General features: G+C 43.0%; 1 protein-coding gene across 3 annotated transcripts in view; it reads left to right on the top strand.

Annotated features, from left to right (window-relative positions):
- MYPN (myopalladin) overlaps nucleotides 1-26,960 on the top strand; it is a 131,264-nt gene that overhangs the window by 96,971 nt on the left and 7,333 nt on the right. For 2 of the 3 annotated variants that reach the window (XM_029061428.2, XM_029061429.2), the window contains exons 13-19: nucleotides 2,425-2,563; nucleotides 8,835-8,930; nucleotides 17,704-17,925; nucleotides 19,605-19,754; nucleotides 21,573-21,652; nucleotides 24,153-24,279; nucleotides 26,123-26,330. In XM_029061428.2, the coding sequence (XP_028917261.1) occupies nucleotides 2,425-2,563; nucleotides 8,835-8,930; nucleotides 17,704-17,925; nucleotides 19,605-19,754; nucleotides 21,573-21,652; nucleotides 24,153-24,279; nucleotides 26,123-26,330 (1,022 nt within the window). The remainder of the gene's footprint in view (nucleotides 1-2,424; nucleotides 2,564-8,834; nucleotides 8,931-17,703; nucleotides 17,926-19,604; nucleotides 19,755-21,572; nucleotides 21,653-24,152; nucleotides 24,280-26,122; nucleotides 26,331-26,960) is intronic. The other variant, XM_029061430.2, reaches the window with a different exon arrangement.

The raw sequence follows: 26,960 nt of genomic DNA on the forward strand, positions 1-26,960 counted from the left end.
CATGGTTCTCAACTCCACCACCCAATTAAGGAGCAGTTTTTGTTGGGTTCCTCAGGAATCCTATGTTTCAAGCAGAATATAATGGAGATAAATAAAGGCTAGTACCTTAGGATAGAGTAGAGGAATTGAATTGGTGGTTACAGGAAAATGAGGATTCTGAAGACTCTTTGGAAAAACTAAATGCTATATAGGGCTTTTCATTCATTCATTCAGTGGTATTTATTGAGCACTTACTGTGTGCACAGCGCAGTGTGTACTAAGCGCTTGGGAAGATGCAATACAAAAATAAGCAGATGCATTCCCTGCCCATGACGCCCTTACAGTCTGAAGGGGGGAGAAGGCTTGGAGATAGCTCTTCCACTCCTGCTCGTTCCCTAACCAGTCACCCTCCCCACTAAGTCGCCTCCCCAGGGCAGGATGAGCCCTGCCCGGGCCTCTGACACAACTTAGGGCCTAGTCAAGGGCACTGGCCCTGGGCCCAGCACCCCTCTCCCCACCATTAGTCCAAAACCCCCATCCAGCTCCTGCCTTCTCAGTGGCCAGATGGGTTTCTAGATTGTAAAAAATATTGGATGTAATGTTTTAGAGACATAACAGCCAAATGTGGTAGGCAATGTGACTGCTTGTGGTGTGTCACTACAGTCGATAGATATTCATGATCTAAAAGGACTTAATGAGGATTTAGGTTTAGTTATGATAAACTGGAAGAGAAAACCATTTCGGTACAGTGCCAGCCAGGCACACTGTAATCACTCAGGAAATGTTTCATGATCATAGTGGTGTCTCACCTCATGAATTTAATAATAAGACCTCTAAAGATTGGTGATCCAAACCTAAGAGAGTTTGGAATGATGATTTAAATTTTCTGGAAAATTAGACAAGTTCTCTTAGTGTTCAATCAATCAGTCAATTAATGGTGTTTATTGAGTGCTGACTGTGTGCAGAGCTACCATCTAATCTGAGCCAAGCCTCCCTTAAGAGCTTGGTGTAGAGTAATAATAATGTTGGTATTTGTTAAGCGCTTACTATGTGCAGAGCACTGTTCTAAGCACTGGGGGAGATACAGGGTAATCAGGTTGTCCCACATGAGGCTCACAGTTAATCCCCATTTGACAGATGAGGTAACTGAGGCACAGAGAAGTGAAGTGACTTGCCCACAGTCACACAGCTGACAAGCGGCAGATCCGGGATTTGAACCCATGACCTCTGACTCCCAAGCCCGGGCTCTTTCCACTGAGCCACGCTGAGTACCATACAAGAGAGTTGGTTGACATGTTCTCTGCCCACAGGAATCTGTAGTCTAGAGGAGGATCTTAAAATGTTCACATTTTAACCTGACACCTTGTAATTTGACACCTAGTTTAGCAATTTGACACCTAGTAATTCACTGTACAGAAATGACCTACCACCAATTATTACTGGTTAATTGCTAAATCAGTCATGGTAATTTTAAAAAAAAACATTAAACTCATGAAAATTCCATTTGGCCTCCAAATTTATACTGGTTCTTCCCAAACAATATTGCCCATACTAAGGCCCTAACTCTTGCTAGTGTTTTTCATTTTCTATTGTTCCTTCAAATGCCAGTTTGCAGCAAATACAATACAGACTTTCCCTAGAGACAAAAATTTTCCTGAGACTAACATAGAAGAGTTTAATGATAATAATAATAATTCTGGCATTTGTTAAGCACTTACTATATGCCAAGCACTGTACTAAGTGCTGGGAGGATACAAGCAAATTGTGTTGTACACAGTAGGAAGGTAACATGGCCTAGTGGAAAGAGCACAGGCCTGGGAGTCAGAGGACCTGAGTTCTAATCCCAGTTCTGACAATTGCTTGCTGTGTGACCTTGGTCAAGTCGCTTAACTTCTCTGTGTCTCAGTTCTCCTGTTCTCCCTCCTACTTAGACTGCTAATCCCATGCAGGTTAGGAACTGTGTCCAACCTAATTAATTAATTTAATTAACCTAATTAATTTGTATCTATACCAGAACTTAGTATAGTGTTGGACACATAGTTGACACACAGTAAGTGCTTAGCAAATACCATTAAAAATAAAATAAAAATAATAATAATTAGAGGTTTCTTGAAAGGAAAAGTAGGAATGTTAATGTAGCATAGGGATAATGTAGCATAATCATAGGGATAGATGTAAAAAGGGACAACTATCAAAAGTTTCCTCCAAGTCATCTTTGTTGACCCAAATAGAGATTAAATACCGGGCCATGTGGACTGTGGGTTTGGCCCAGTAGTGGCACTGCTTATGGTCTTGTGTTCTTAATATTCTAAATTTCCCTTTAAGCTCACTGCCTAGTTCTTATTCAACCTTATTCAACGTATCCTGATTTCTTTTATTTTCCAGGCCCATGGGCCAGCTCTTACTTTCTTTCATGCTTGTGTCAGTAGTGGATTTCTCTTACAGACCATCCCAGGGCTTGATGAAGAAAAATCCAAAGACTACTCAGCTAGTGACCGATGATTTCATACGGGAAAATAAGGCCACGGTCATGCTAGACTTGGAAAGAAAACTGCATTTCAGTGATGCCAGATCAAACCAGCAGGTAAACCTCTCCTCACAGTTTTTCATTTTGCTCTCCAAGGTCACTAAGAGCAGGTCTTTGAGGATGCAGACTTGGGCAACATGTGATGGTCAGGTTGTTTTCACCCCTGGGCCCCCATTTCAGGGAACAGTTTACACTGTGGATCAAATTCTTCTGCTCCAAACTCAAGTGGGAAACCCATCTGCAGTTTTATCCAGGGTAAAACTTTGAGGTAAAGTAGAGAGCGATGTCTGTTTCAGCTCAAATATAGCTGTTTTAATAATTAATGGGACCAAATGACTGATTCTCCACTGAAACATATTGCCAAGAACACATATTAAACTGAATTCTTCACTCTGACACTATTCAAGACTCAGACTTATGAGAAAAACATACGGGTGTCTCACAAAACAGGATTTGGCAGTCTGAATGATTAAAGAGGCATTTTGTGTGTGTCTAGACATCTTATTTGGGTTAATGGGTAATTTCTTAACTTTTGAGACCATTCATTCAGGGACCCTGTTTTCAGGCATATGTTGGTCATTCCCAGCATAGATTATTAAATCAAGGAAGAAGAGAAAATAAACTTGTCAGATATTCCCACACACTTGAGCTCAGCTCCCTTCCCACATTAATCCCTCTTCCACAGTCTCCCATAATTGATCTCTCTGCTCTTTGTTGCATCACTGCTATTGTCCTTTTCTGAGAGGCAGTGAATTAAAGGCACTTGATTACAATATGAGACTGTGTTCTGCCCAAGCAGGGTCTATTTTGTGTAACGTATAGGAAGCAGAATTACAGGTCTGGTCTCCTAGGTGGAGAAGAACATCAGGAAGGGAACAGAGGAGAAATGTGAAGTTTGAGTTTTAAAAGATCAGGAATCTGGCCAGGCACTGTCAATGTGTAGATATCAACTGGGTTCCAGGTCTGATATCAATCAATCAATGGTAGTTTGTGAGAGTTTACTGCGTGAAGAGCTCTGTACTAAGTGCTTGGTACAATACAGTTATATGGTTGCTGGGCAAACGGGTATTAAAATAAATTACAATATTGGGCAAATAGTGGATATTTGCAGCTTTTTATCTTGGAAACTTACACCTCACAGAGTTGGGGAAGAGGGATATGGGTGCTGGTTTGAAGGGGAAAGTGGGAAGCTACCTATGATTTCCATGCAGTTAAAAAAAATGGGTTTTCCCTGCATATGAATTTGCATCACACCTCTCTTGGTGTGCCAGAAGGAAATATCAGTGCTGACACATACCTAAAACTGTATGCCTGTGGACTACATAGTGTTCTTATTCTGCTGGAATAAGTTTGTTCTCTTACCTACCACATAAAGACCCATAAAGCAAGTCAGGTTATCTCTTTCTTCCGTAATTGTGAAATTCTCTTTTTATTTTGTATGCTCATGCCTTAAAAGGAAAAGAATGTACTGTATTCTGTCTTCATTCCTAAATGTCTCCTCTCTGCCCTTTGATTCCAAGCAACCATTCAAGTGAAGTGACTAAGGACTTCCTCATTTAAACCATCATTATTTCTTTCATAGTGAGAAAAATGGTCTTTAAAGGGAAACCTCTTGGTTCATGTTCTAAGGAGGGTATTGAAGAACGTTTTAAAATGAATCCTGTATGTTTCTCCTAGAAGAGCAGCCCAAAGAGAGCAGTAAATTTCTCCTACATGCCAGTTATATTCCAAATAGTCTTAACCCTTTTTTCTTTCACAGATTCTCCTCTAATCACTCTGATGTATGATCTGGTTGTCAGGTCAGTTGTTTGGGGCCCATCCTTCTTTGAAAATTTGCTTTTTGATTTTAGTAGCAGGGCTGGACCCATCCACTGAGGTACCAGGAAAATCCTGAGATCTGTTGTCTGAGTGGGCTAATTTTGGTTGAATCTGTGGCCATAGGGGTTGAGTTAGAAATGGATCTAATGATGGCTCCTTGCGGGCTTCAGAGAGTTCCAGAGTGTGTCAAGAGTGGAGTCTGAGCACTAGCCAAAAGTAGAGGAGCTTTCCACTTTTCCCTTCCCCTATCCACACCCCCTCTTCACGCCCTCCTTGCCAAGGATATTTCAGTCAGTTTTTCAGAGCTGGGCAGTCTCTCTCAATTTCTTTAAACTGATGAAGTGCAACAGACAGCACCTTAATATTTTTGTCATCTTTCCTTCTGGATGTTGGTAAGAAAGGCTTATTCCTTTCCACTTTACAGCTAGTGAAACTGAGGCACGGATTTACTGTTATCTGTAGTAGACTCAGACATCTTTTTCCTTGTACTCTATTGTCTCCGCAGCTTCTAGTGCAGAGCACTGTATTAAGAGCTTGGGAGAGTACAGTAGAACAGAGTTGTTGAACATGGACCCTATCCCCTATTAGACTGTGAGCCCATCATTGGCCAGAGATTGTCTCTATCTGTGGCCAAATTGTACATTCCAAGCACTTAGTACAGTGCTCTGCACATAGTAAGCGCTCAATAAATACTACTGAATGAATGAATGAATCCACAAGAAGCTTACAGACTAGCGGGTGAGATGTTACATTACAGATGTGTACTTAGGTGCTGTGGCACTGGACTGAATATCAATTGCTTAGAGGGTGCAGATCCCCAAGGAAAGACTGTTTCTCCTAATCCAGAAGTATTTGCCCACCATACATCCACTATCTTTCCAAGGGCCACTGAAATCAGAGCTTTTAACTTAGTGAAGGGGAGAAAAAGAATCTTGTGAAAAAAAGAAACTTCAGACTACATTGTTAACACCCCGAAATGCTTTGTCTCATCTTTTGTCCAATAGCCCTTTTGCTCAGGTGACTGCTCAGAGTGGTCAGCTGTGTCCAGCCAGCTACCTCAGTTCAAAGCAAAGGCTGTGAATTAGCCAGATAATTTGCTACCATGCCAACGTGGCCTATTAGCCTTCAAAAGTGAAAAAGCCATCCAACCAGAATGATTTATTTCCTAACTCAAATCCCCTCAAAGTTGAAAACTGATCAGACCTAGGGTCTCAGACATAGCATTTGGTTTTCCTTATCAAAACCTTAAAATGCATGACTTCAATCTACTCTAGACCACCAGCAGGATATATTTTTTTAAAAAAATTGGCTTCAATTACAAATTGTTTAGCATCATCACTTGCTTGTAGAGGTAAATCACAAATCAAGAAGCCAAGGCTCCATTTCTTTATGCACTCTTTGTGAATCAAATACTTCAATTAATTTTCCAGTGGCTTTCTTTGACTGTCAAAAGGAAGTCTTTAAAGTCCATAAGCAGATCCCATGTGAAGTCTTACTTCCCGTTAAAGAAAGGTGCATTTTCTAAGTGGCTCCAGAACTTATGTCACCCAGAAAATAGTGTGGCCTTGCAGAAAGAGCCTGGGCCTGGAAGTCAGGGGACCTGGATTCTAAATTCCGGTTCCACTTGCCAGTTCTATGATTTGGGCAAGACACAACTTCTGTAAGCCTCCGTTTCCACATCTGTAAAATGGTGATGCAATACCTCTTGCTTAGACTCTGAACCCTATGGGAGACAGGGACTGTGCCTGCCCTAACCATCTTGCATCTACTCCAGTACAAAGGACAGTGCTTAGCACAGAGTCAGCACTTAACAGATACCATAATTTTTATTATTTTTTTTACTAAGCTTTAGCAATTACATGTCTTTGGTTTCTTACACTCTTCTTCAATCAGTGGGTGGTAAGAATAGAATGAATTCCTAATGAAATAGCATAGCTAATCACTCAGTGTCATTATTGAGTGCTGACTATGTGCAGAGCACTGTTCTATACACTTGGGAGATTACAATACAACAGAAGTAGTAGACACACTCCCTGCCCATAATGAGCTTGGAGTCTAGTGGGAGAGACAGATATTAACATGAATAAATAAATAAAATAAATAATTAATGTTAGTAAATAAGTAAAATACAATTTAAAGATATGTACATAAATGCTGTGGGGTTTGAGGTGGGGCAAATATTAACTGTCGAAAGGTCACAGATCAAAATGCATAGACATGAAGGGAGAGCGAGCAGGTGGAAAAGAGTAGCGAGCAGGTGGAAAAGAGTGCATAATCGGGGAAGGCCTCTAGGACAAGATGTGACCTTAATAATGCTTTGAAGGCAGAGAGAGTGGTGGTCTGGTGTATATGGCATAGTAGGGAGTTTCAGGCTTGGGGAGGATGTGGGAAAGGGCTCCGCTGCAAGATAGAGGAGATTGGGACACAGTGAGCAAGCTGGTGCTAGAGGAGGGAAGTGTGGGACTGGGCTGTAGTAGGGAATTAGTGAGGTGAAGTAGGATGGGACTAATTGATTGAGTCATTTAAAGTCAATGGTAAGGAGTTTGTGTTTGAGGAGGTATCCAAATGGACTGAACGTTTTTGTTGATAAATGATCCATGCAGCAGAGTGAAGTGTGAAATGGAGTGGGGAGAGACGGGAGGCAGGGAGGTCAGCGAGGAGGCAGATGCAGTGGTTAAGGTGGGATAAGACAAGTGCTTGGAGCTATATGGTAGCAGTTTGGATGGAGAGGAAAAGGAGGATTTTAGCAATGTCGTGAAGGTAAAGCCAACAGGATTTGATGACAGATTGAATCTGGGGGTGAAATGAGAAAGATGAGTCATCTCTTATAGAGATGAGGTAACAAGCTTGTGAGAGACGAAGCATAGGGGTGTTGCCTACAGTGATGGGAAAGACAGGAAGGACAGGGTTTGGGTGGAAAGATAAGGAGTTCAGTTTTGGACATGTTTAATTTGAAGTGTTGGCAGGACTACCAAACATATTAGTTGGTTCAAGAGGAATTGGAATGATTCACAGGCAAGTAGTTCTTAATGGGTTACGAGATGAAAAAGGTGGGATTTAACATTAGGGTTATGGAATTAATGTTAAGAAGGGCAACTATCTTACAGTTTCTTCCAACATTCTATCGTTCCTGTTCAGGACATAACACTGGGCTGGATGGATCGCTAGTCTGATTCAGTAATTGCATTGCTCATGATCTTATTTCTTGTGAAAGTAGAGCACAGCTCCCATTCAGCTGACTGACCAAAGCGGAGTATAAGTGTTTATAGCTCACAAATAACCCAAGGTTTTCCCTTTGTTAATGCTATATATTGACCTTGTAATACAGTACAATGCTAAATCATGTACCCTACTTGAGTTTACTTTGTTCCTTCTACCATTCTGTTATCTTTGTTTCTTCAACCCTTCGGATTATTCCCTCACCTAGGGGCTTTGATCACAGGCTTTGTTTATTCGGACAATGGCATATACTGAGTACCTGCTGAGAGCTAAGCACTCTACAACTCCACTGTCTTCTCTGTCTCTTAAACTCTTAAACCTCCTCACTCTCATTCAATCTGTATATTTGGTGTCACCAAATCCTGTTGTTTCTACCTTCATACCATCTTTAGAATCCTCTCCTTCCACTCCATCCAAACTGCTATCAGGATGATCTAAAGACTTATCATATCCCCCCTAGACTGCTGCATCAACCTCCTTGCTAACCTCCCTGTCTCCTGTCTCTCCACTTTCCAGTCCATACTTCTCTCTGCTGCCCAGATCATTTTTCTAAAAATAATTCAGTTCATGTCTTCCCACTTCTCAAAAACCTCAGAAGGTTATCCATCCACCTCTGTATCAAACAGAAACTCTTTAATATTGGCATTAAGACACTCAATCAGCTCACCCACCTCCTACCTAACCAAACCATTCTCCTAATACAACCTAGCCCAAAAACTTGGCTCCTCTCCAAACTGCCCACTATATGTGATCTCTTTGATCTCCCCTTCAACGCTTGCCCATGTCCTTCCTCTTGCTTGGAACTCCCACCCACTTTGTGTCCAACAGACCACCAATCTCCCCATCTCCAAAGCCCAACTAAAATCACACCTGCTCCAAAAGGCCTTGTACTCTCCCAAGCACTTAGTACAGTGCTCTGCACACAGTGAGCGCTCAATAAATACTATTGATTGATTGATTTTATTAAGTGCTTGAGATAGTACAACAGAATCCAGACCCACAAACCGTTCCTTCAAAGGGTTTATAATCTAATGGAGGAGACAGAGAAGCCAAAAATATTCACAGAAGGAAAAGCAAGAATATAATCCCAATAATCATGTTGTCACTACTGATAACACCCAGACTTATGTGAGAAATAACCCAGTGAGGACACTGTGAAAAGGCGGTGCTGAAGCCTCCTGGTACCCAGCTCAGCTTCTTGTTCCTCTAAAGTTCACTCCTGATCCCTAGAACATGTGATTGTCAATGTCAATTGTCAATTTCTTCTCACTCCATTACTTCCCTCTGCTAGAAAACAACATATGATGAGAATGTGGCCAGCAAGTCTCGGGAACCAAGCAATGCTCCCCCCATCTTCAGCTTTGGTGCAATTCCGGATGTGTCTAAGGTACAATGCTGTTCTGCCCTATTCCTCACCCTCTGTGATTACCACAAGATTGGCTACTGGATTTTTTGCATTGTCCCACTGATGCAAGGCATCATTTTTTCCCCACCTTAATTGTACTTGGGATGAGGGCGACTTTTGGTCAGGAAATGACATCCTTTTCTGTGTTTCGCCTACAGAAATATAGTAAGTGCTCAATAAATACAATTGAATGGATGAAGGAAGGAAGGAATGAGTTAAATCCAGTGGTCTTATCGTGAAAAATGCCAAACTGAGGCTCTCAGGATAATTTCCCCTAGGTCCTGTGTGGACTGACCATGCTTGAGAGTCTTGCCTGGGCCTCTGTGAGAGTTTAGAGTTTAGGCCCAAAGGGTTAGAAATCATTGCTGAATGATAATCCCCTTTAAACAGTTTCAAATCAGAAACCACCTAGAAAACTCTTAAAGGCCTCTCAGCTCCATTTTTTCATGAATGGTATTTATTTAACGCTTACTATGTGCTGAGCACTGTACTATCTGCCTACAGCGTTGGCAGACATATTCCCTACATCAACAAAGGCAACACCATGCAACTCAAGCTTAGTTTCCTGAGGAATTCAGATCTACTGCTTCTGGCATTTATTTACAAATATTTGAATTTTGGTGTTACATTTTTAGGATCATGATTCTGCCAGGCCAGAAAAGTGTAATGGTGGCTGCAGTTAGCTAATAATAGATTGTGCTTCTCCCATGTGGGACAGGTAATAATAATATTACTACTAATAATAATGTCTGATATGTTGTACCTACTCCAGCACTTAGAACAATGCTTGGCACATAGTATGCGCTTAGTAAATATCTTACTAATTCCCCTCACATCCACTCCCACTCAAGCAAAAACTCCATATCCCTGGAGTCTTCTAGTTTCTTGCTCCAAATCCCCAGTTTGGCCATCATACCATCACCCTGTTTCAGTGGTGACAGTGGGAAAATCTTACTCTCACTGTGCTACTTTCTCATTCACTTCCTCTATTTAAATGGCTACTAGAGTCTTTCCTTGCTGTCCTTTTGAAAAAAAAAAAACTACCTCATTAACTCTCCGTGGTGGATGGCCTATATAAGCATGTCATTTTTCTCTTGAACTGAGCATAAGTAGATGAGGAGGGAAGTTGGTGAGGGGGGAGGAAAGATGGATTCTTTATTATTAGATGTGTCTCTGTACAAATTAGATTTTGTCTCTGTTACAAATTAGATTTTAGGTGTATTAATCAAGTAAGCACTATCCATCAGCTACATCTCCTAGATGCTTTTCCATAGGCCAAGAGAAAGTCCTACCCTTAGGCTTCAGTAAACCAAGCATGGTTTGAGTCGCCTCTGCTTTGATCAACCTGTCCCTAACCACACAACTTCCGTTTTTCCTACATCAGGGCCCTAGTCACAAGTAATCCCACCTTTCTTTTCCCTCCTCTTCTCCTCCACTTTGGACTCCTCCTTAACTTTTATCTCCACTGGCTTACTCATCCCTGAAGACCAACATCCCTGAAGACCAACTTCCCTATCTCTTACGTCCTGTAACCTTGGCATTATCCTCAACTCATCTCTCTCATTCAACCCAAATATTCAGTCTATCACCAAATCCTGTCGGTTCAACCTTCACAACGTGGCTAAAATCCACCCTTTCCTCTCCATCCAAACTTCTACTACTCTGATCAGCATTTATCGAATCCCTCCTTGACTACTGCATCAAGCCTCCTTGCTGACCTCCCTGACTCCTGTCTTTCTGTATTCCAGTCCATATTTCACTCTGCTGCCCAGATCATTTTTCTGAAAAAACGTTCAGTCCATATCTCCCCACTCCTCGAGAACCTTCAGTGGTTGCCCACCACCTCCATATCAAACAGAAATTCCTTACCATTGACTTCAAATCAAACAACTCACCCCTCCTACCTTACTCTGGTGATGTACTGTAACCCAGCTTGCATTATGCTTCTCTAGCACTAGCTTGCTCACCGTGCCTCAACCTCGTCTCTCACACCATCAGTCTTTTCCCACATCCTCCCCATGACCTGAGACAACCTCACCCTCCACATACACCAGACCACCACTCTCCCTACCTTCAAAGCTTTATTAAAATCACATCTCCTCCAAGAGTCCTTCCCTGACTAAGTGCTCTTTTCCCCTACTCCCTCTCCCCTTCATATTTCCTGGGCACTTGGAGTACTCAATGAGTATTTGATATTCACCCCACCCTCAGCCCCACACCACCTATGTGCATATTGGTCATTTATTTTATATTATATCCTCAAAATTGTAAGTTTCTTGTGGACAGGGAGGATGTCTACCACATCGGTTGTATTGTATTCTCCCAAGTGCTTAGTACAGTGCTCTGCACTCGGTAAATGCTCAATAAATACCATTGATTGATTAACATCTCTCACAAAGGAAATCAAATTACTCCTCAATCCTGGTAGACAGTCTCGAAGAAGATACCTATATTGTGTCCTGGTGATGCCTGGTGAGCCAAGCCCCAGCCCTTCTGCATTACATAATCTCATCGAGTAGCAGAAGGTTTCCAAACTTTCTCTGCCAGCCTTAAGAGGCTCCTTTCCATCAGCTCCAAGGAGATTTTCATTCCAAACTGAGAAGTTGGCCATATAATACAATAATCTCAACTGAAATATTCCTCTCTTGAGTTTGCATTTTTCCTCGTAAAGCAACCACAATGCTTGGGAACTCCCGTAACTCTCTTGAGATGCTTGGCTTCAATATGTGCATCATTGGAGCCGATTCCCAATAGCGTCCCATTGTAAAATAGAAATATTGACATCGATGCATGTTAAACAGGGAAGGTTGACATGCATCGTTGTGGCATTAGGATCAGACCTCCCAGAAGGCATTTAGGCATGGGCTTGGGAGTCAGAGGCCATGGGTTCGAATCCCAGCTCTGCCACTTGTCAGCTGTGTGACTGTGGGCAAGTTACTTAACTTCTCTGTGCCTCAGTTACCTCATCTGTAAAATGGGGATTAAAGCTGTGAGCCCCATGTGGGACAACCCGATCACCCTGTATCTACCCCAGTGCTTAGAACAGTGCTCTGCACATAGTAAGCACTTAACAAATACCAACGTTATTATTATTATTATTATTAATTAGCATGTGAGGCAGTTTACACTTTTGCAGGGACATATTAAATGGGGGCAGTGGTGACAAGCTGTTCCACCCCTTCACATGATGCAAAAAAGTGGCCATCCCTGAAAGCTTTGCCCCCAGTAATGCCACCCATTAAAAATTTCTGAGGGTTTTCCTAGTTTGTTGGGTAAAGGAAAACTAACCTTGGAATCAATGACTTCTAGTTGGACAAGGCAATGAAAACACAGATTCTTTAAAAATAATAAACAGTGTACCTATCCTCGGAGGTGGTACTGTTCCCAATTGAATTTTCAAGCAGGAATTTCTTTTCTAATCTGACCCCCAGTGCTAAACCCACATTGGGTATCCCTGTGTTGCTGGCACAACTTTCTGCTAGGAAGGAATGTATCTCAACCCTCATTCATTCGTTCATTCATTCATTCACTCATATTTATTGAGTCCTGACTGTGTTGAGAGCTCTGTCCTACTGCTTGGAAAGTACAATTCAGCAATAATTCAGCCTCTGACTCTGACAACCACCCCAGCAACCCTGTCAGATTTTCAGTTCAATTGACAGAATAATTTCGTGCTTTTCAAGCCCCTCTTTGTTTCCCTCATGCCCACTTCTGCTTTAGGTGGCTTTAAAACAGGTCCCAGGGTTCAGGAAGGCTGCAAGAGTGTGTATGGAAGAATTTGGAGGAAAGATATGAGAATGCTAACCACTTATATGGGCTCTACCTCAGCGCATAATTCAGTGCTTTAACAGAGAAAGCACATAACAAATATCATTATTATAATTATTAATAACCCCCAAACGTCATCTAACAACCCCCCCTTTTAGACTGTAAGCTCACTGTGGGAAGGGAATGGGTCTGTTGTACTGTTGTGTTGTACTCTCCCAAGCTGTTAGTACAGTGACCTGCACACAGTAAGGGCTCAATAAATATGATTGATTGATTGATGTGGACTCCCCGACCAATCTGGAGGCACATATAAGGAAGCATGCACTGCTGCTTTGTCTCCTGAAACCCAGTCCAGTACTAGCATAGGAAATGTTGAACTACAACAAAAAAAGCACCAAGTTCCTTTACCAACGAGTTGAAATGTGAGCAGGGAATATGTCCATTTGCAGTACAACAATAAACAGACACATTCCCTGCCCACTTTTCAACAATACTCTCCCAAGCGCTCAGTACAAGATTCTGCACACAGTAAGCGCTCAATAAGTGCAACTGAATTGAATGAATGAAATGAAACTGGAAGGGCAACAGCCATAAAAACCAAGCAATATCTGCTCGGTCTAGTTTTCTTCTCAAGAAAATTAAGAAGCTTTTATATATGCATCCATATCTATATATTTTATTGCATCACCCTGCCTGTAATTTATTTTATTGTCTGTCTTCCCCTCCAGTGTGTAAGCTACTTGAGTGCAGGGATCTTGTCTACTAATTCTATTGTACTCCCCCTTGCATTTAGTTCAGAGCTCTGCTCAAGTAAGTGCTCAATAAATGCTGCTGATTGAGTAGTGATGAGCTATTAGAAGGTAATATGCAGGACGTTAGATGATCCATTTCATAATCATGAAAATGGTTGTTAAGATGGACAACATCACCTTTTTCCTCTAAGTATGCTTTGGTCCTTTTGTTGGAAAAGGAATTTTGACTACTTGTTCAACTATGACATTTCTGATGGTTTTATATTCCCTGGTTTGGGGTTCATTTGAAATATCTAGATTTTGGTAGATGTATGTTTCAGTGTTGGAAACACATACATAAATGGAAAGCTCCTGAATATTGGATCTGTAACAATCACTGGGCTCACAGTCTAAGCAGGAAGGGGAACAGTCAATATGCCCTCATTTTACAGATAAAGAAACTGAGGCACTGATTCTTTTCTTTTGTGTGTGTGTGGTATTTGTTAAATGCTTACTATGTTCCAGGCCCTCGTGGCTCAGTGGAAAGAGCATGGGCTTGGGAGTTAGAGGTCATGGGTTCGAATTCAGGCTCTGCCACTTGTCAGCTGTGTAGGCAAGTAACTTCACTTCTCTGGGCCTCAGTTACCTCATCTGGAAATTGGGGATGAAGACTGTGAGCCTCACATGGGACAACCTGATTACCCTGTATCTACCCCAGTGCTTAGAACAGTGTTCTGCACATAGTAAGCGCTTAACAAATACAAACACTATGATTATTATTACTAAGGGATAGCAACAAGATAATCAGATTTGACAGCCTCTTTCCCACATAGGGCTCACAGTCTTAATTCCCAGTTTACAGATGCGGTAACTGAGATATAGAGAAGTTAACCGACTTGACCAAAGTTACGCAGCAGGGAAGTGGCAGAGCAGGAATTAGAACCCAGATCATCTGACTCCCAGGCCCAGGCTCTTTCTACTATGCCATGTTGCTTCTTTTATCTCTCTGGCTTCTCCTCCTCAGTTTCTTTCACTGGCTCTTTTCCCTCCTCTCATCATGTAACTGTGAGCTTCAAGGTTGTGTTCTGAGGCCCCTAATGTTAACACTCTACATCCACTCACTGAGGGAGTTCATCCACTAACATGGCTTCAGCTACCACTTCTATGCAGGCAAATCCCAAATCAATCTCCCTAGCCCCAACCTCTGCGATCTTTCTCCTTGCCTCTGGAACAAATCCACATGGAGTTGATATCTATATCTGAAAGCATACATGGAGCTCAACACGGCAAGAAATGTGTTTCAGGCATGTTGGTACTAAATTAGAGACCGCACTCTAGGGAAATGTTTCATATTTCATGTATATTTGGAAAACATGGTAAGTTTGGCTTTATAGAATTATAGTGTGACCTTAAATTAGAAGTCAGTGCTGCTGGTGGCTAGACTCAATCGATGACTGTGACTTTGACTAAATCTTTTTCTATTTTGTCCAAGAAAGTCAGTCAGCCAATCATATTTATTGAGCACTTTCTTTGTGCAGAGCACTTTAGTAAGTGCCTGGGAAAGTACAGTATAACAAAGTTGGTAGACATGTTTTTTGCCCTCAAGGTGCTTCCAGTCTAGAGGGGAGAAAATATAAACAATAAAGAAAATACTGAAGTGCATCTTTTCTGGCCCCTTGTCATTCAGGGTATACATTGTTTAGACAGCAATGTGTAAGAAAGGAAAGCTATGGTCTACTACCAGTAGGACATAGATTTGGGTTGTTTTTGCCAGAGTGCTAACAATAATAATAGTGTTGGTATTTGTTAAGCACTTACTATGGGCAGAGCACTGTTCTAAGCGCTGTGATAGATAAAGGGTAATCAGGTTGTCCCAAGTGAGGCTCACAGTTAATCCCCATTTTACAAATGAGGTAACTGAGGCACAGAGAAGTTAAGTGACTTGCCCACAGTCACACAGCTGACAAGTAGCAGAGCTGGGATTCGAACCCATGACATCTGACTCCCAAGCCCAGGCTCTTTCCACTGAGCCACACTGCTTCTCTAATGGTTTCTTCTGAGTCATTCACACACTCTCATCTGTCTCCATACTGCCCAGCCGCACACATTTCAAGGTGCTGGTGAAGAAGGACAACTGCGGTCCATTGTCATCAGCAGCAGACCTCTGTTCCCTTATCCATTTGGGAAGTCAAATATGACACTGAGAGTGGCTTAGTAAAGGGCAAGCAGTCATTTCCGCTTTCTTGCTGTTGCTGAGTGGCTGAAAACTAATTGGTTTAATGTCTCCCACATTCCATCTTGCATACTATTATATAGAATTGCATTGGTGCCTTCAAGGTTTTATTTGATGAAGGCAAGCAATCCTGGTGCGTTATATTTCTCATAATGGGATGAGGGTTCTTTTGGCAATAGCTGTTGGGACTGTTGGATTGTGAACTGCCTTTGGGTGGTGAGGATCATTAAAGTCAACTCGTGTGGTATTTATTCTCATCTTTGTCCTTTTCTGTTATTTGTTGTTTCATCTCTCCTTGAATATCTTTGGCCAACTTTCCCCTCCACCCCCTTCCCACCCCCTACCCCCATTCTTGTTCTTAGATTGTGAGCACCTTGGAGGGCCAGGCACCTTATCTATTTTAATCTTTGCATTTAGTACAGTTCTTTGCGAGTAATAGGTGCTTGATAACTATTATTACTACTTCTATGAAACTAAGACATACTTTAGTTTAAGATCCCTGCCTCAAATCTGCTACCTCAGGATAGAAAAATAATTCTATCCTTCATCCACTTTTATCCCTTATCTTTATGTCACTTGTCTGCCGTCTTTGTAAATCAATCACCTCTTTCTTTTGCAAGTCTTACCTTTACCTTGATGGAGTTTTTCCCACAGGCACCCCGGAGAAGCCTCGGTCCTTAGATTGAAGGACCGAGAACCTCTACAAAGGAATTGGTTAGAGTGCTACCCATTTGCACAGTGCCATGTGCTTTCTCTCATCTCTGCTAATCATGTTCCTGCTGGAGCCTGGAGTACAGAGAGCAAAGAAGTGGGCAGGCATACAGCTCATTGTGAAGTAGGTGTGCAGCTTTCACACGGGATGTTCAGCAGCAGCAGCAGAAAAATATACATAGAGCCGTGTTACGGCTGTAGTGGGCCCAGGGCCCTGAAAGCCTGGGGATGCTTCAGGTTAAAGTTCACCTCCTGCTATCTCCCTATATGGCTTGGGCTTGAAACAAATTAGTGGTCCAAGGCCATCACTTTCAGAGACCAGTGAAGGGAGAGGAGAGTCCTCCCTCCTAGCCCAGGGCCCTGGCCTGTATTCTCTAAAATCCCTGCAGTAATTCAGCCCTTCTGGAAATAAATTTTTATGGTACTTATTAAACACAATCTAAACACATAGATTGCTATTTTAAGATGACCCTTTATTAGTGCTAAAAATTGCAAAAATACTTTGGTTTGGAGGCAGTATAGAAATTAGTTTTAGTCCTGAAAAATCAAAGGTCTTTGATTTTTGGCCTGATAGGACTTTGGATAGGATTGAAGAGAGGGGTTTTAACCTGCTGTCACTTAGAATCTCAGGTTCTCATGTTTCTATCCCACTGCATGAGACACTGGCTAGAATAAGGACTAAAGTGGGTGAGTGATGCAAAGAAATGATTTGAGGACACAGACCCTGCCACCTCACTTCCTGGATTCCTTACCCATGATTAAGGCCATTTAGCAGTGAGGAAGAGAGAAAGATATAGGGGGAGGGTCTTGCAACCATTCATCCAAAAGCCAACCACCTGACTTCTGCAGAGGCAAACTGGAGAATTCCCAAAGTTCAGGACCACCAAACATCTCTAGAAACAGAGCCTCCCACTGCTTTAAGGAGGTTTTACCAAGCTCTGCTGCCCTTCTGAAGCAGGAGAAAAATCCTCATCCACGCCTCCACCTCTAAGGAGTCTGTTTGAGCCCCACACAAAAAAGGCAGGAACTGGAATTACGCAGGGTGACCCAAAGATGCAAGAATTGAGTCAGACAGTGACTCCACAGCTCCAAGGAGTGTTGATGTCATGGGCAGAGCTGCAGCTTCCTTCCCGCAAATGAGATAAGAGAGCAGGCACCTCTGGTTACCAGCAGGTAAGGAAGGGCTCCAGTTGTGGCGAGAGTAATTTGGGATGAGGACAACAGTCCTGAATGCTCAGGTCATGTCCCCAGGCAGTCCTGAGAGCCCTTGTTTCCTGTCCTCCTACTGAAACCTATTCGACCTTTTTGACAGGAGTACAAGATTTCCAGCTTTGAGCAGAGACTGATGAATGAAATAGAGTTCCGCCTGGAACGCACCCCCGTGGACGAATCGGATGATGAAATCCAGCACGATGAGATCCCGACGGGCAAGTGCATTGCTCCCATCTTCGACAAGAGACTCAAGCACTTCCGGGTCATGGAAGGGTCTCCCATCACATTCACCTGCAAAATTGTTGGGATACCCATCCCAAAGGTAGGAAATTCCACACAGAAACACCATTTCCCCAAGATGAAATAAACAGGGGGGACTGGAGAAATGGTCTCTACATCTCAGACCAAACTCATAATCTAGTGCAGTATTTCTAGTGGGATGGTATGTGGGGTCTTTACCAACTCTGTTGTACTCTACCTTCCCAAGTGCTTAGTACAGTTCTCTGCATACAATAAGTGCTCAATAAATAGCATTGATGGATTGATTGACTGATTTACTTTTCAGATGAAATGCAACTCCAGACAATTTGGCTAGGGTGGTGTTAGCAGGACTAGTAAAGATAAATAGGCATTCACCTTCATTCATTCATTCATTCAATCTTATTTAAGTGCTTATTGTGTGCTGAACACTGTACTAAGTGCTTGGGAAAGTACAATACAGCAATAAAAAGTGACAATCCCCGCCCACAATGAACTCAAAGTCTGGGGATGGCAGGGGGGTGGGGTGGGGAGTGGACACATTAGTACTGGCCTATAGGCCCCATGTTTGGAGGAAATTAGGCCAGGCCAAAAAATAAATCAGGCTGGGGACACAGAAGAATTGAATGAGAACTGAAAAAGAAAACAGTAGCCAGCCCTGGACCTGTACTTCTTTAAGCCACTGATACACATCATAGTCATCCGTCTTTATTTGATATTTTTCTATTCACTGAGTGTGTTTCTAAACTAAACTCTCAGTATGCTGGCCCTCACTAGCTCTATAGCTGGACCACTGCTTTGACAGTGGTAGAGGGAGGAAAAGTTGGAAAACTGTATAGGTTAGAAAACCCTAGTGAGGTGGTACATCTGAAAAGCATCTGGGATGGGTTGTAGCGGAGACATTTCTGCTTGATTGTTACAAGCAAAGCATAATAGGGTATTGAGATTGCTTCTCTCTAAGCTGGAAGGCCAGCCGCCAGAGCTTCAGACCCTCTGGTCCTCTGTCTCTGGAGACCTGATTTGAAAAGGTCAGTTTCTGTTGCAGAGGAGATGCAGGGGTAGGGAGGGTCACCACCAAAACACTTCAACTACAAATAAAAACAGATTTTATTTAAACTGAAACCTAAATAAATAGAAATGGGACTGTGACTTCTGAAAACTTGGCTTGGATTTAGAGGTAATGTGGGGCAAGGGAGCCAATTCACCAATCAGAGTTCATATCTGGGAGTGAGGTTGGGTGGGAAGATGGGAAGGGAGTAATACTGCTTTAGAACCCAAAACCTTGACATTTTGCACAGATGATAATGGGATTTATGGTTTATAGTATCCTTGTTGTGGGTTCAGCACCTTTATCTTTATCCAGTAAGTCCTAGGTATTAATAATTAATAATTATGGTAATAATCATGGTATTTTGTTGGCGCTTCCTATGAACAAAGCACTATACTAAACACGGGTAGATACAGTTAATTAGGTCAGGTATAATCCCAGTCTAACAGTAGGGCACACAGTCTAAGCAGAAGGGAATAAGTCATGGTCTACTTAGTCAGGGAGTCATCAAATATTTTTTATTTATCATCCCTAAGCATGAGTAGTTGCTTTGAGGACAGACAAAAGAATAGATATAAGGAGCTTTCAGACTCAACGTAATCATATGAAAATAGTGAATTGTAGCCATTCAGGTGACTCCTCCTTCCCCTTCCCACAATATATAGAGTCATCTTCTCCTCTTTGATGTCCTTCAGGTTTACTGGTTCAAAGATGGCAAGCAGATTTCTAAGAAAAATGAACACTGCAAGATGAAGAGAGAGGGGGATGGAACATGTTCTCTGCACATTGAAGCTACCACCAATGATGATGATGGAAATTACACCATCATGGCTGCCAACCCACAGGTAAGGGAGTGTACTATAAATGACCTCCCTCGTCAGTCCCTTGAGGACAAAAATTTTTTTGCATTCTCAAATGAACTGAATCTTGGTTTTGGATGAAATCTTCTGCCAGGGGAGGTTGTCAAAATTTAGGCAGATATTATCATGAACAGAGCACAGACCACACTTCAAAGATGAAGTATCTAATTCCAGAGCCTCCACTGATGCATTGAGTGATCTTGGGAGTGTTATTCAATCCCTATGTTTCCTTTTTCCCATGTGAAAGGTGGGGGCGCAGGAGGGAGTCAAATTTGGTAACTCCTAGGAATATTGGGGGATTATGACTCTGTGTATCTTAGAGAAGACTTATTCCTTAATCATGGCATTTTCTTATCATTGAATGATTCCTTTTTACTCTTCATATAAGAGGCTATCTGGCCAGAAAATGGTGCTCAAATATTCCCAAAATTCAAATTGAACCTGAACTGAACTTTCTTTATGGTTTGGAAATTCTGGAAAACCATGACTTTTCATTTTCAATTACTAGAATTCCCCCAAAATAGACACAAATGAATACCAGCTCCCTTGCAGTTCACTACAAAGAGAAAAAAGCAAAAGTCTCACAAGAATGCTAATTCTATGTAGGGGGAACAAAAGATTAGGCTGTGCCTTCCACATGACCTCCCCATTCTAGGTATCTCAGTGGGCAAAAATCTGTTCACTTTGCATTACACTTGGAAGTGATCATTAATGTACAGTGAGGGATTAAGAACTTGGCCATTCTTGGTAGAATCTCTTGTAATGATGGTTGGCTCTCAGTCAATCATTGGCATGTTTTGAGCCCATACCGAGTGTGGAGCAATGCATTAAGTACTTGAGAGAGTCCTCAGAAGCAAGGCATGCCTTTCCTTCCCTCAAGGAGTTTACAAGCTATTGGTTAGAATCAAAGGCAAATATTATTTACAAATGGTGTGGGCTAGAAGAAGGAGAAGGATGTAATGGGAGTAGTAGAAAGAAAGAGGAGGAAAGAGGTGAGGATGAGAGAGGTGAATAAATAATTGGTTTACAAATAAATATATGAATAAATAAAACTATACGTGTATATAAGTGGTGATTAAGATACATCAGTTCTGGGGTGAGTTGTGGGGTTGATGTGACTGGGGTGTCAAGATTTAATTGGAGAACACTTGCTGGAGGAGATGCTATTTTAGGAGGACTTTGGAGATGGAAACAGCTGTGCTCTGGCAGATTTATGGGTGGAGGGACCTCCAGGCTGTGGGAAGCAATATGAGAGAGGGATCAGAGGTGGGAGAGTTGAGATTGAGAGTGAGAAGATGAGTTTGGAGCAAAGAATATAAGCAAGGGGAGTAGCAGATAAAAAGAGCTGACATGTAAATTGGAGGACGTTGATGGAGAGCCTTCAAGTCAAAGGTAAGAAGTTTAGGCTTGATGTGAAAGGAGGGAAGGTTTTTGAGGAGTGGAGAGGTGTGCAGAATGACATTTTAGAAAAATGATATAGACAGCAGAATGAAGTATAGAATGGAGAGGGGAGAGGCTGGAGGCAGAAAGATCAGTGAGGAGGCTGATAATGTAGTCTAACTGAGATATGTAAGTGGTAGAACCAGGAATGAAGCTATTTTAATAGAGAGAAAGGGGTGAATCCAGGATGCTCCCCAAATACTAATAGGTCATGATTCCCAGTTCCCTCAGGAAGTCAATTATCCCTTGTTATGTCTTCATTTCCCAGTTAAGGGAACTAAACCTAAAGTAAAGGACATATTGCCTGTTGTGGTGGAAAAATGAAGGTGAAATGCATCTACATATTCCTTTTCTGTTTCCTAGGGGAGAATAAGTTGTTCCGGTCACTTGATGGTTCAGAATGGGCCCATGCGTGGTCGATTAACAACTGCTCAATCTCACAGGTAAAGCCAAACCAAGAAGTTTTAATAGGGTAGTGTTGGAATACAGGATAGAAAGAACGTTGACTCTTTTGAAATGTGGTGCTGGGGAAGGCTTTTGCGAATATCCTGGACTGCCCAAAAGACAAATGGATTTTAGAGCAAATTAAACCAAAGAAGGTCAAATGACTCGACTTAGATTAGCATATTTTGGACACATAATCAGGAGGACTAATTCTCTGGAGAAGACAGTAGTGCTAGGAAAAGTCATGGGAAAACTTGGAAAAGGCATTCATTCATTCATTCAATAGTATTTATTGAGCGCTTACTATGTGCAGAGCACTGTACTAAGCGCTTGGAATGTACAAGTCGGCAACAGATAGAGACAGTCCCTGCCCTTTGACAGACTTACAGTCTAATCGGGGGAGACAGGCAGACAATAACAATGGCAATAAAAAGAGTCAAGGGGAAGAACATCTCATAAAAACAATGGCAAATAAATAGAATCAGGGTGATGTACATCTCATTAAACAAAATAAAATAAATAGGGTGATGAAGATATATACAGTTGAGCGGACGAGTACAGTGCTGAGGGGGTGGGACGGGAGAGGGGGAGGAGGAGAGGGAAAGTGGGGAGAAGAGGGTTTAGCTGCGGAGAGGTGAAGGGGGGGGTAGAGGGAGCAGAGGGAAAAAGTGGGGAGCTCAGTCTGGTAAGGCCTCTTGGAGGAGGTGAGCTGTAAGTAGGAATTTGAACAGGGGAAGAGAATTAGATTGTCAGAGGTGAGTAGGGACATTCCAGGACCGCAGGAGGCCGTGGCCCAGGGGTCGACGGCGGGATAGGCGAGACCAAGGGACGGTGAGGAGGTGGGCGGCAGAGGAGCGGAGCGTGCGAGGTGGGCAGAAGAAAGACACAAGGGAGGAGAGGTAGGAAGGGGCAAGGTGATGCAGAGCCTTGAAGCCTAGAGTGAGGAGTTTTTGTTTGGAGCGGAGGTTGATAGGCGACCACTGGAGGTATTTAAGAAGGGGAGTGACATGCCCATAACGTTTCTGCAGGCAGATGAGCCGGGCAGCAGAGTGAAGAACAGACTGGAGCGGGGCGAGAGAGGAGGAAGGGAGATCAGAGAGAAGGCTGACACAGTAGTCTAGCCGGGATGTAACGAGAGCCCGTAGCAGTAAGGTAGCCGTTTGGGTGGAGAGGAAAGGGCGGATCTTGGCGATATTGTAAAGGTGAGACCGGCAGGTCTCAGTAACGGATCGGATGTGTGGGGTGAACAAGAGAGCCGAGTCAAAGATGACACCGAGGTTGCGGGCCCGAGAGACGGGATGGAAGAATGGTTGTACCATCCACGGTGATAGGGAAGTCTGGGAGAGGACTGGGCTTGGGAGGGAAGATGAGGAGCTCAGCCTTGCTCATGTTGAGTTTTAGGTGGCGGGCAGACATCCAGGTGGAGACATCCTGAGGCAGGAGGAGATGCGAGCCTGACGGGAGGGGGAGAGGACAGGGGCGGAGATGTAGATCTGCGTGTCATCTGCATAGAGATGGTAGTCAAAGCCATGAGAGCGAATGAGTTCACCAAGGGAGTGAGTGTAAATGGAGAACAGAAGAGGGCCAAGAACTGACCCCTGAGGAACTCCAACAGTTAAAGGATGGGAGGGGGAGGAGGCGCCTGCGAAGGAGACTGAGAATGACCGGCCAGAGAGATAAGAGGAGAACCAGGAAAGGACAGAGTCCGTGAAGCCAAGGTGTGATAAGGTGTGGAGGAGGAGGGGATGGTCGACAGTGTCAAAAGCAGCTGAGAGGTCAAGAAGGATTAGAATGGAGTAGGAGCCATTGGATTTGGCAAGAAGGAGGTCATGGGTGACCAGATCAGCAGCCAGGTGGATAGAGACCATAACAATGATAACAGAAGAACCATTAGAAAGGTTGCGGATTATGGCAAAGGACAGGATGTTCTGGAGAAAGTATATCCATGGAGCCGCTATGAATCAGAAACGACTCAATGGCACTTAATAATAAATAATAAGTATTGGAATGCCATGCCTAATTTCACACTACTACTCTTAGTATTACTAGTAATACTACACACCCTGAGATGGGCTTCATCTATAAAATATAGACCAGAATATGAAACCAGGCTTTGGAGTGACTCAGAATGAGCTGGAGCCTTTTACAAGCACAGGCTGTGCCTTAGGAAATTGCTTCTTCTGGGGCAGAAAAGAGTAGCCTCCCTCTAGGGTAGCTATGAACTGGGGGAGGCTAGAGTTTGAGGCAGAGAGAGCAGGGTGCAGATTCTGGCTGGGGTCAGCTAATTATGCACTAAAAAGAGGATAAAATGAGGGCCAGTCCATAAGCACTAAAATACCCAGATACAGGCCTACATGCACTTTGTTTCTGATTCCGACTTCCAAGATGGTAGTTTGGCACAACAACAGTCGTTCCCTAAACTCTGCGACCAATAGCTATTCAACTAAATGAGGAAAATTTATCTTTCTCTGGAACATTTGAACAAACATTTTATTGCAGGGGGAGGTCTCGAATTCAAGAAGGAGATAAAGAACCGTTACAAGAACGCTTTTTCCGGCCTCATTTCCTTCAGGCTCCCGGGGATATGGTGGCTCACGAGGGACGACTTTGTAGACTGGACTGTAAGGTACTAAATAAGTCATTGCATTCTCCCCTATATCGTACACTGCAAAGTTACTTATCCTCCACATCCACAGTAGATGGAAATATTCCACCACATCTACAAGACTCTTTGACCAGAGCCATACCAAGGAAATAATTCTAATATAATTCAGGTCCCTTGGAAATCCCTTGGAAACCCACAAATCTGATTGTGTTATTCAGTGTGTAAGTAATTCTAGCAAACAATTGAGTTCAGTATCCATCAGGTAGTTACTGCCTAAAGGCAGACCCAAACTTTGAAAGAAGGCAGCCAAGCTGCCTTAAGGCTAATGCCAACATATTCCTTTCTTCATTCATTAATTAATCGTATTTATTGAGCACTTACTGTGTGCAAAGCACTGTAATAAACACTTGGGAAAGTACACTGTAGCAATAAACAGACACATTCTCTGCCTATGAAAACAAGACGGCTTCCTGCCCTAATGACTTCTAATGATCAGCCATGCTGGGTCAAACCAGTTTAATCTTGACAGTGGTCCCCAGAAGAACTGTTTTGGGAAAATTCACCCCAAAAACAAGAATGCTCCACCGTGGAAATGCAACTGAGCCAGTCAAGGTGGAAAAGGAGATGATGACATGGCATTTAAGTGACAGAGAGTTAGGATGGCATGAATTCTTAGCCTTTGGGCATAGGGGACTCTTTGATCATCTGGTGATTACGTGAGTAATATTTAGTGCCCTGTAGAATGATTGTTCATGTCTCTCTCCTCCTCATTCTTTCCCTTAAACCAATATCCTCTGAGGTCACATCTCTCCCTACCCTGTCTAACTACCGCCCACAGATTCACATTTCAGACTTTTATCTGATGCTGTAGAAACTCAAGTAACAGTAGGACTTGGGTCATTCATTCAATAGTATTTATTGAGTGCTTACTATGTGCAGAGCACTGTACTAAGCGCTTGGAATGTACAAATCGGTAACAGATAGAGACAGTGCCTGCCCTTTGACGGGCTTACAGTCTAAGCGGGGGAGACGGACAGACAAGAACAATAGCAATAAATAGAATCAAGAGACAGAAGAACCTGGGTTCTAATCCCAAGTCTGCTACTTATCTGCTGTGCAATGTAAACCTGGGCAAGTCACTTTACTTCTCTGTGCCCCAGTGTACCTCATCTGGGTCCATTTACCTAGAATAAGGTAGTTAAAGGCATATTCTCCTTTCTCATCAGGACCCCAAATTCCTCTGGAGAACCTTATGTTTTGGAGGTGTAGAATGTCCATAGCTCAGTACAGTGCATTGAAATCTCTGAAAAACAAGGATTTGTTAGCTCAGTCCACCATTTAAAAAACAGACAAAATCTGCCAGGTGATGGGGATCTCAAAACAATTCAAAGTTTCAACCCATTCAAGTTTCAAGTGAATCTCTTAAAGCTCAGTCAGAGTGGCTATTTTCTAAAAGCATCCCCAGATGGAAATGAAATACTGTTTCCAGGTGCAAAGAGCCAGTGCATACTTGGTGACTAGATCCCCACTTTGAGGCCCTCACCCTATTTCTGAAACATATTGCAATTATATTCAAACCTGGGACTCATCACAACTCATAACATCCACGTCAATCAATCGATCAATTCATTTCATCCCATCCTGGGTGAGGAGAGACATGATTACTGCTGAGGTGACACCCTGAAAATCCTGACCACTGATAGGCATGTTCTCCCAGGTGTACTCTGCTCCCTTCTACTCCAGACTCCAGCCCTGACCCAGCAGGTTCCCTGAGGTCTACCTCCTATCTCGCGTGGGCATGGATAGAGACTGTTGCCAGGGGAACCAGATGGTCACTTGGCTCAGCCACCATGTTGTTGACTAGGTGAGTGGCCTGCCGCCCCCGGAGTTGACGTGGCTACTCAACGGCCAACCTGTCCTACCAGACACTACTCACAAGATGCTGATCAGAGAAACAGGAGTCCACTCTCTGCTCATTGACCCTCTCACCCAGAATGACGCAGGGACCTACACATGCATGGCCACCAACAAAACAGGACAGAATTCCTTCAGCCTGGAGCTCACGGTAGTAGGTAAGACTTCTCATCAGCATAGTCCCTCTCACTGATACGGAGTTTCATGGAATGGATTCATAACTCTTTTATTCCGGTAAGCCTCACCCCACCACCAGCTCAACCCAGAGGGCTTGAGCAAAGCAGCTGGCCACCACCTTCAGCTGACAATGAAGCAAGATAGTGGTGTGGGCAAGACCGGAGTTCCGAACTCCTTCCTGATCCTAGTGGTTCTTACACGCTTCTCAGGAAATAAAATACATCAGCTTTGGGCCTCTGGTTCTTGCTTTTGTCTTAACTGGCTGCTGCTAGGATTTCCCTTTCCTCCTTGATCTCTTCTCAGTGAATAAACTTATGGGGAGGAGTTTATACTGAGGAAATGCTTGGATTGATAGGATCTCCCTTTCATCAGTCTGCTGACAAAATCTTGGCCTGGGCACCTGTAGCTCCCTACTACAAAGTGACTTTATCAGAAGTTCTGCCTGTGTTTGCCTTCGTTCTAGGAAGCACATTTTTGTGTGTGTTTAAAAAAGACTTCCTACAGAGAAGCACTCTCCAAAGGGCAAACCAAACTGCGCTGGGAAAGCAGGCACAGCCTGTACATCATTAATGAATTAATTTATGCATGTTACAGTCAACACAGACCAACTA

Source organism: Ornithorhynchus anatinus, chromosome 3 (assembly GCF_004115215.2).
Source record: "Ornithorhynchus anatinus isolate Pmale09 chromosome 3, mOrnAna1.pri.v4, whole genome shotgun sequence".
NCBI classification, from domain to species: Eukaryota; Metazoa; Chordata; class Mammalia; order Monotremata; family Ornithorhynchidae; genus Ornithorhynchus; species Ornithorhynchus anatinus.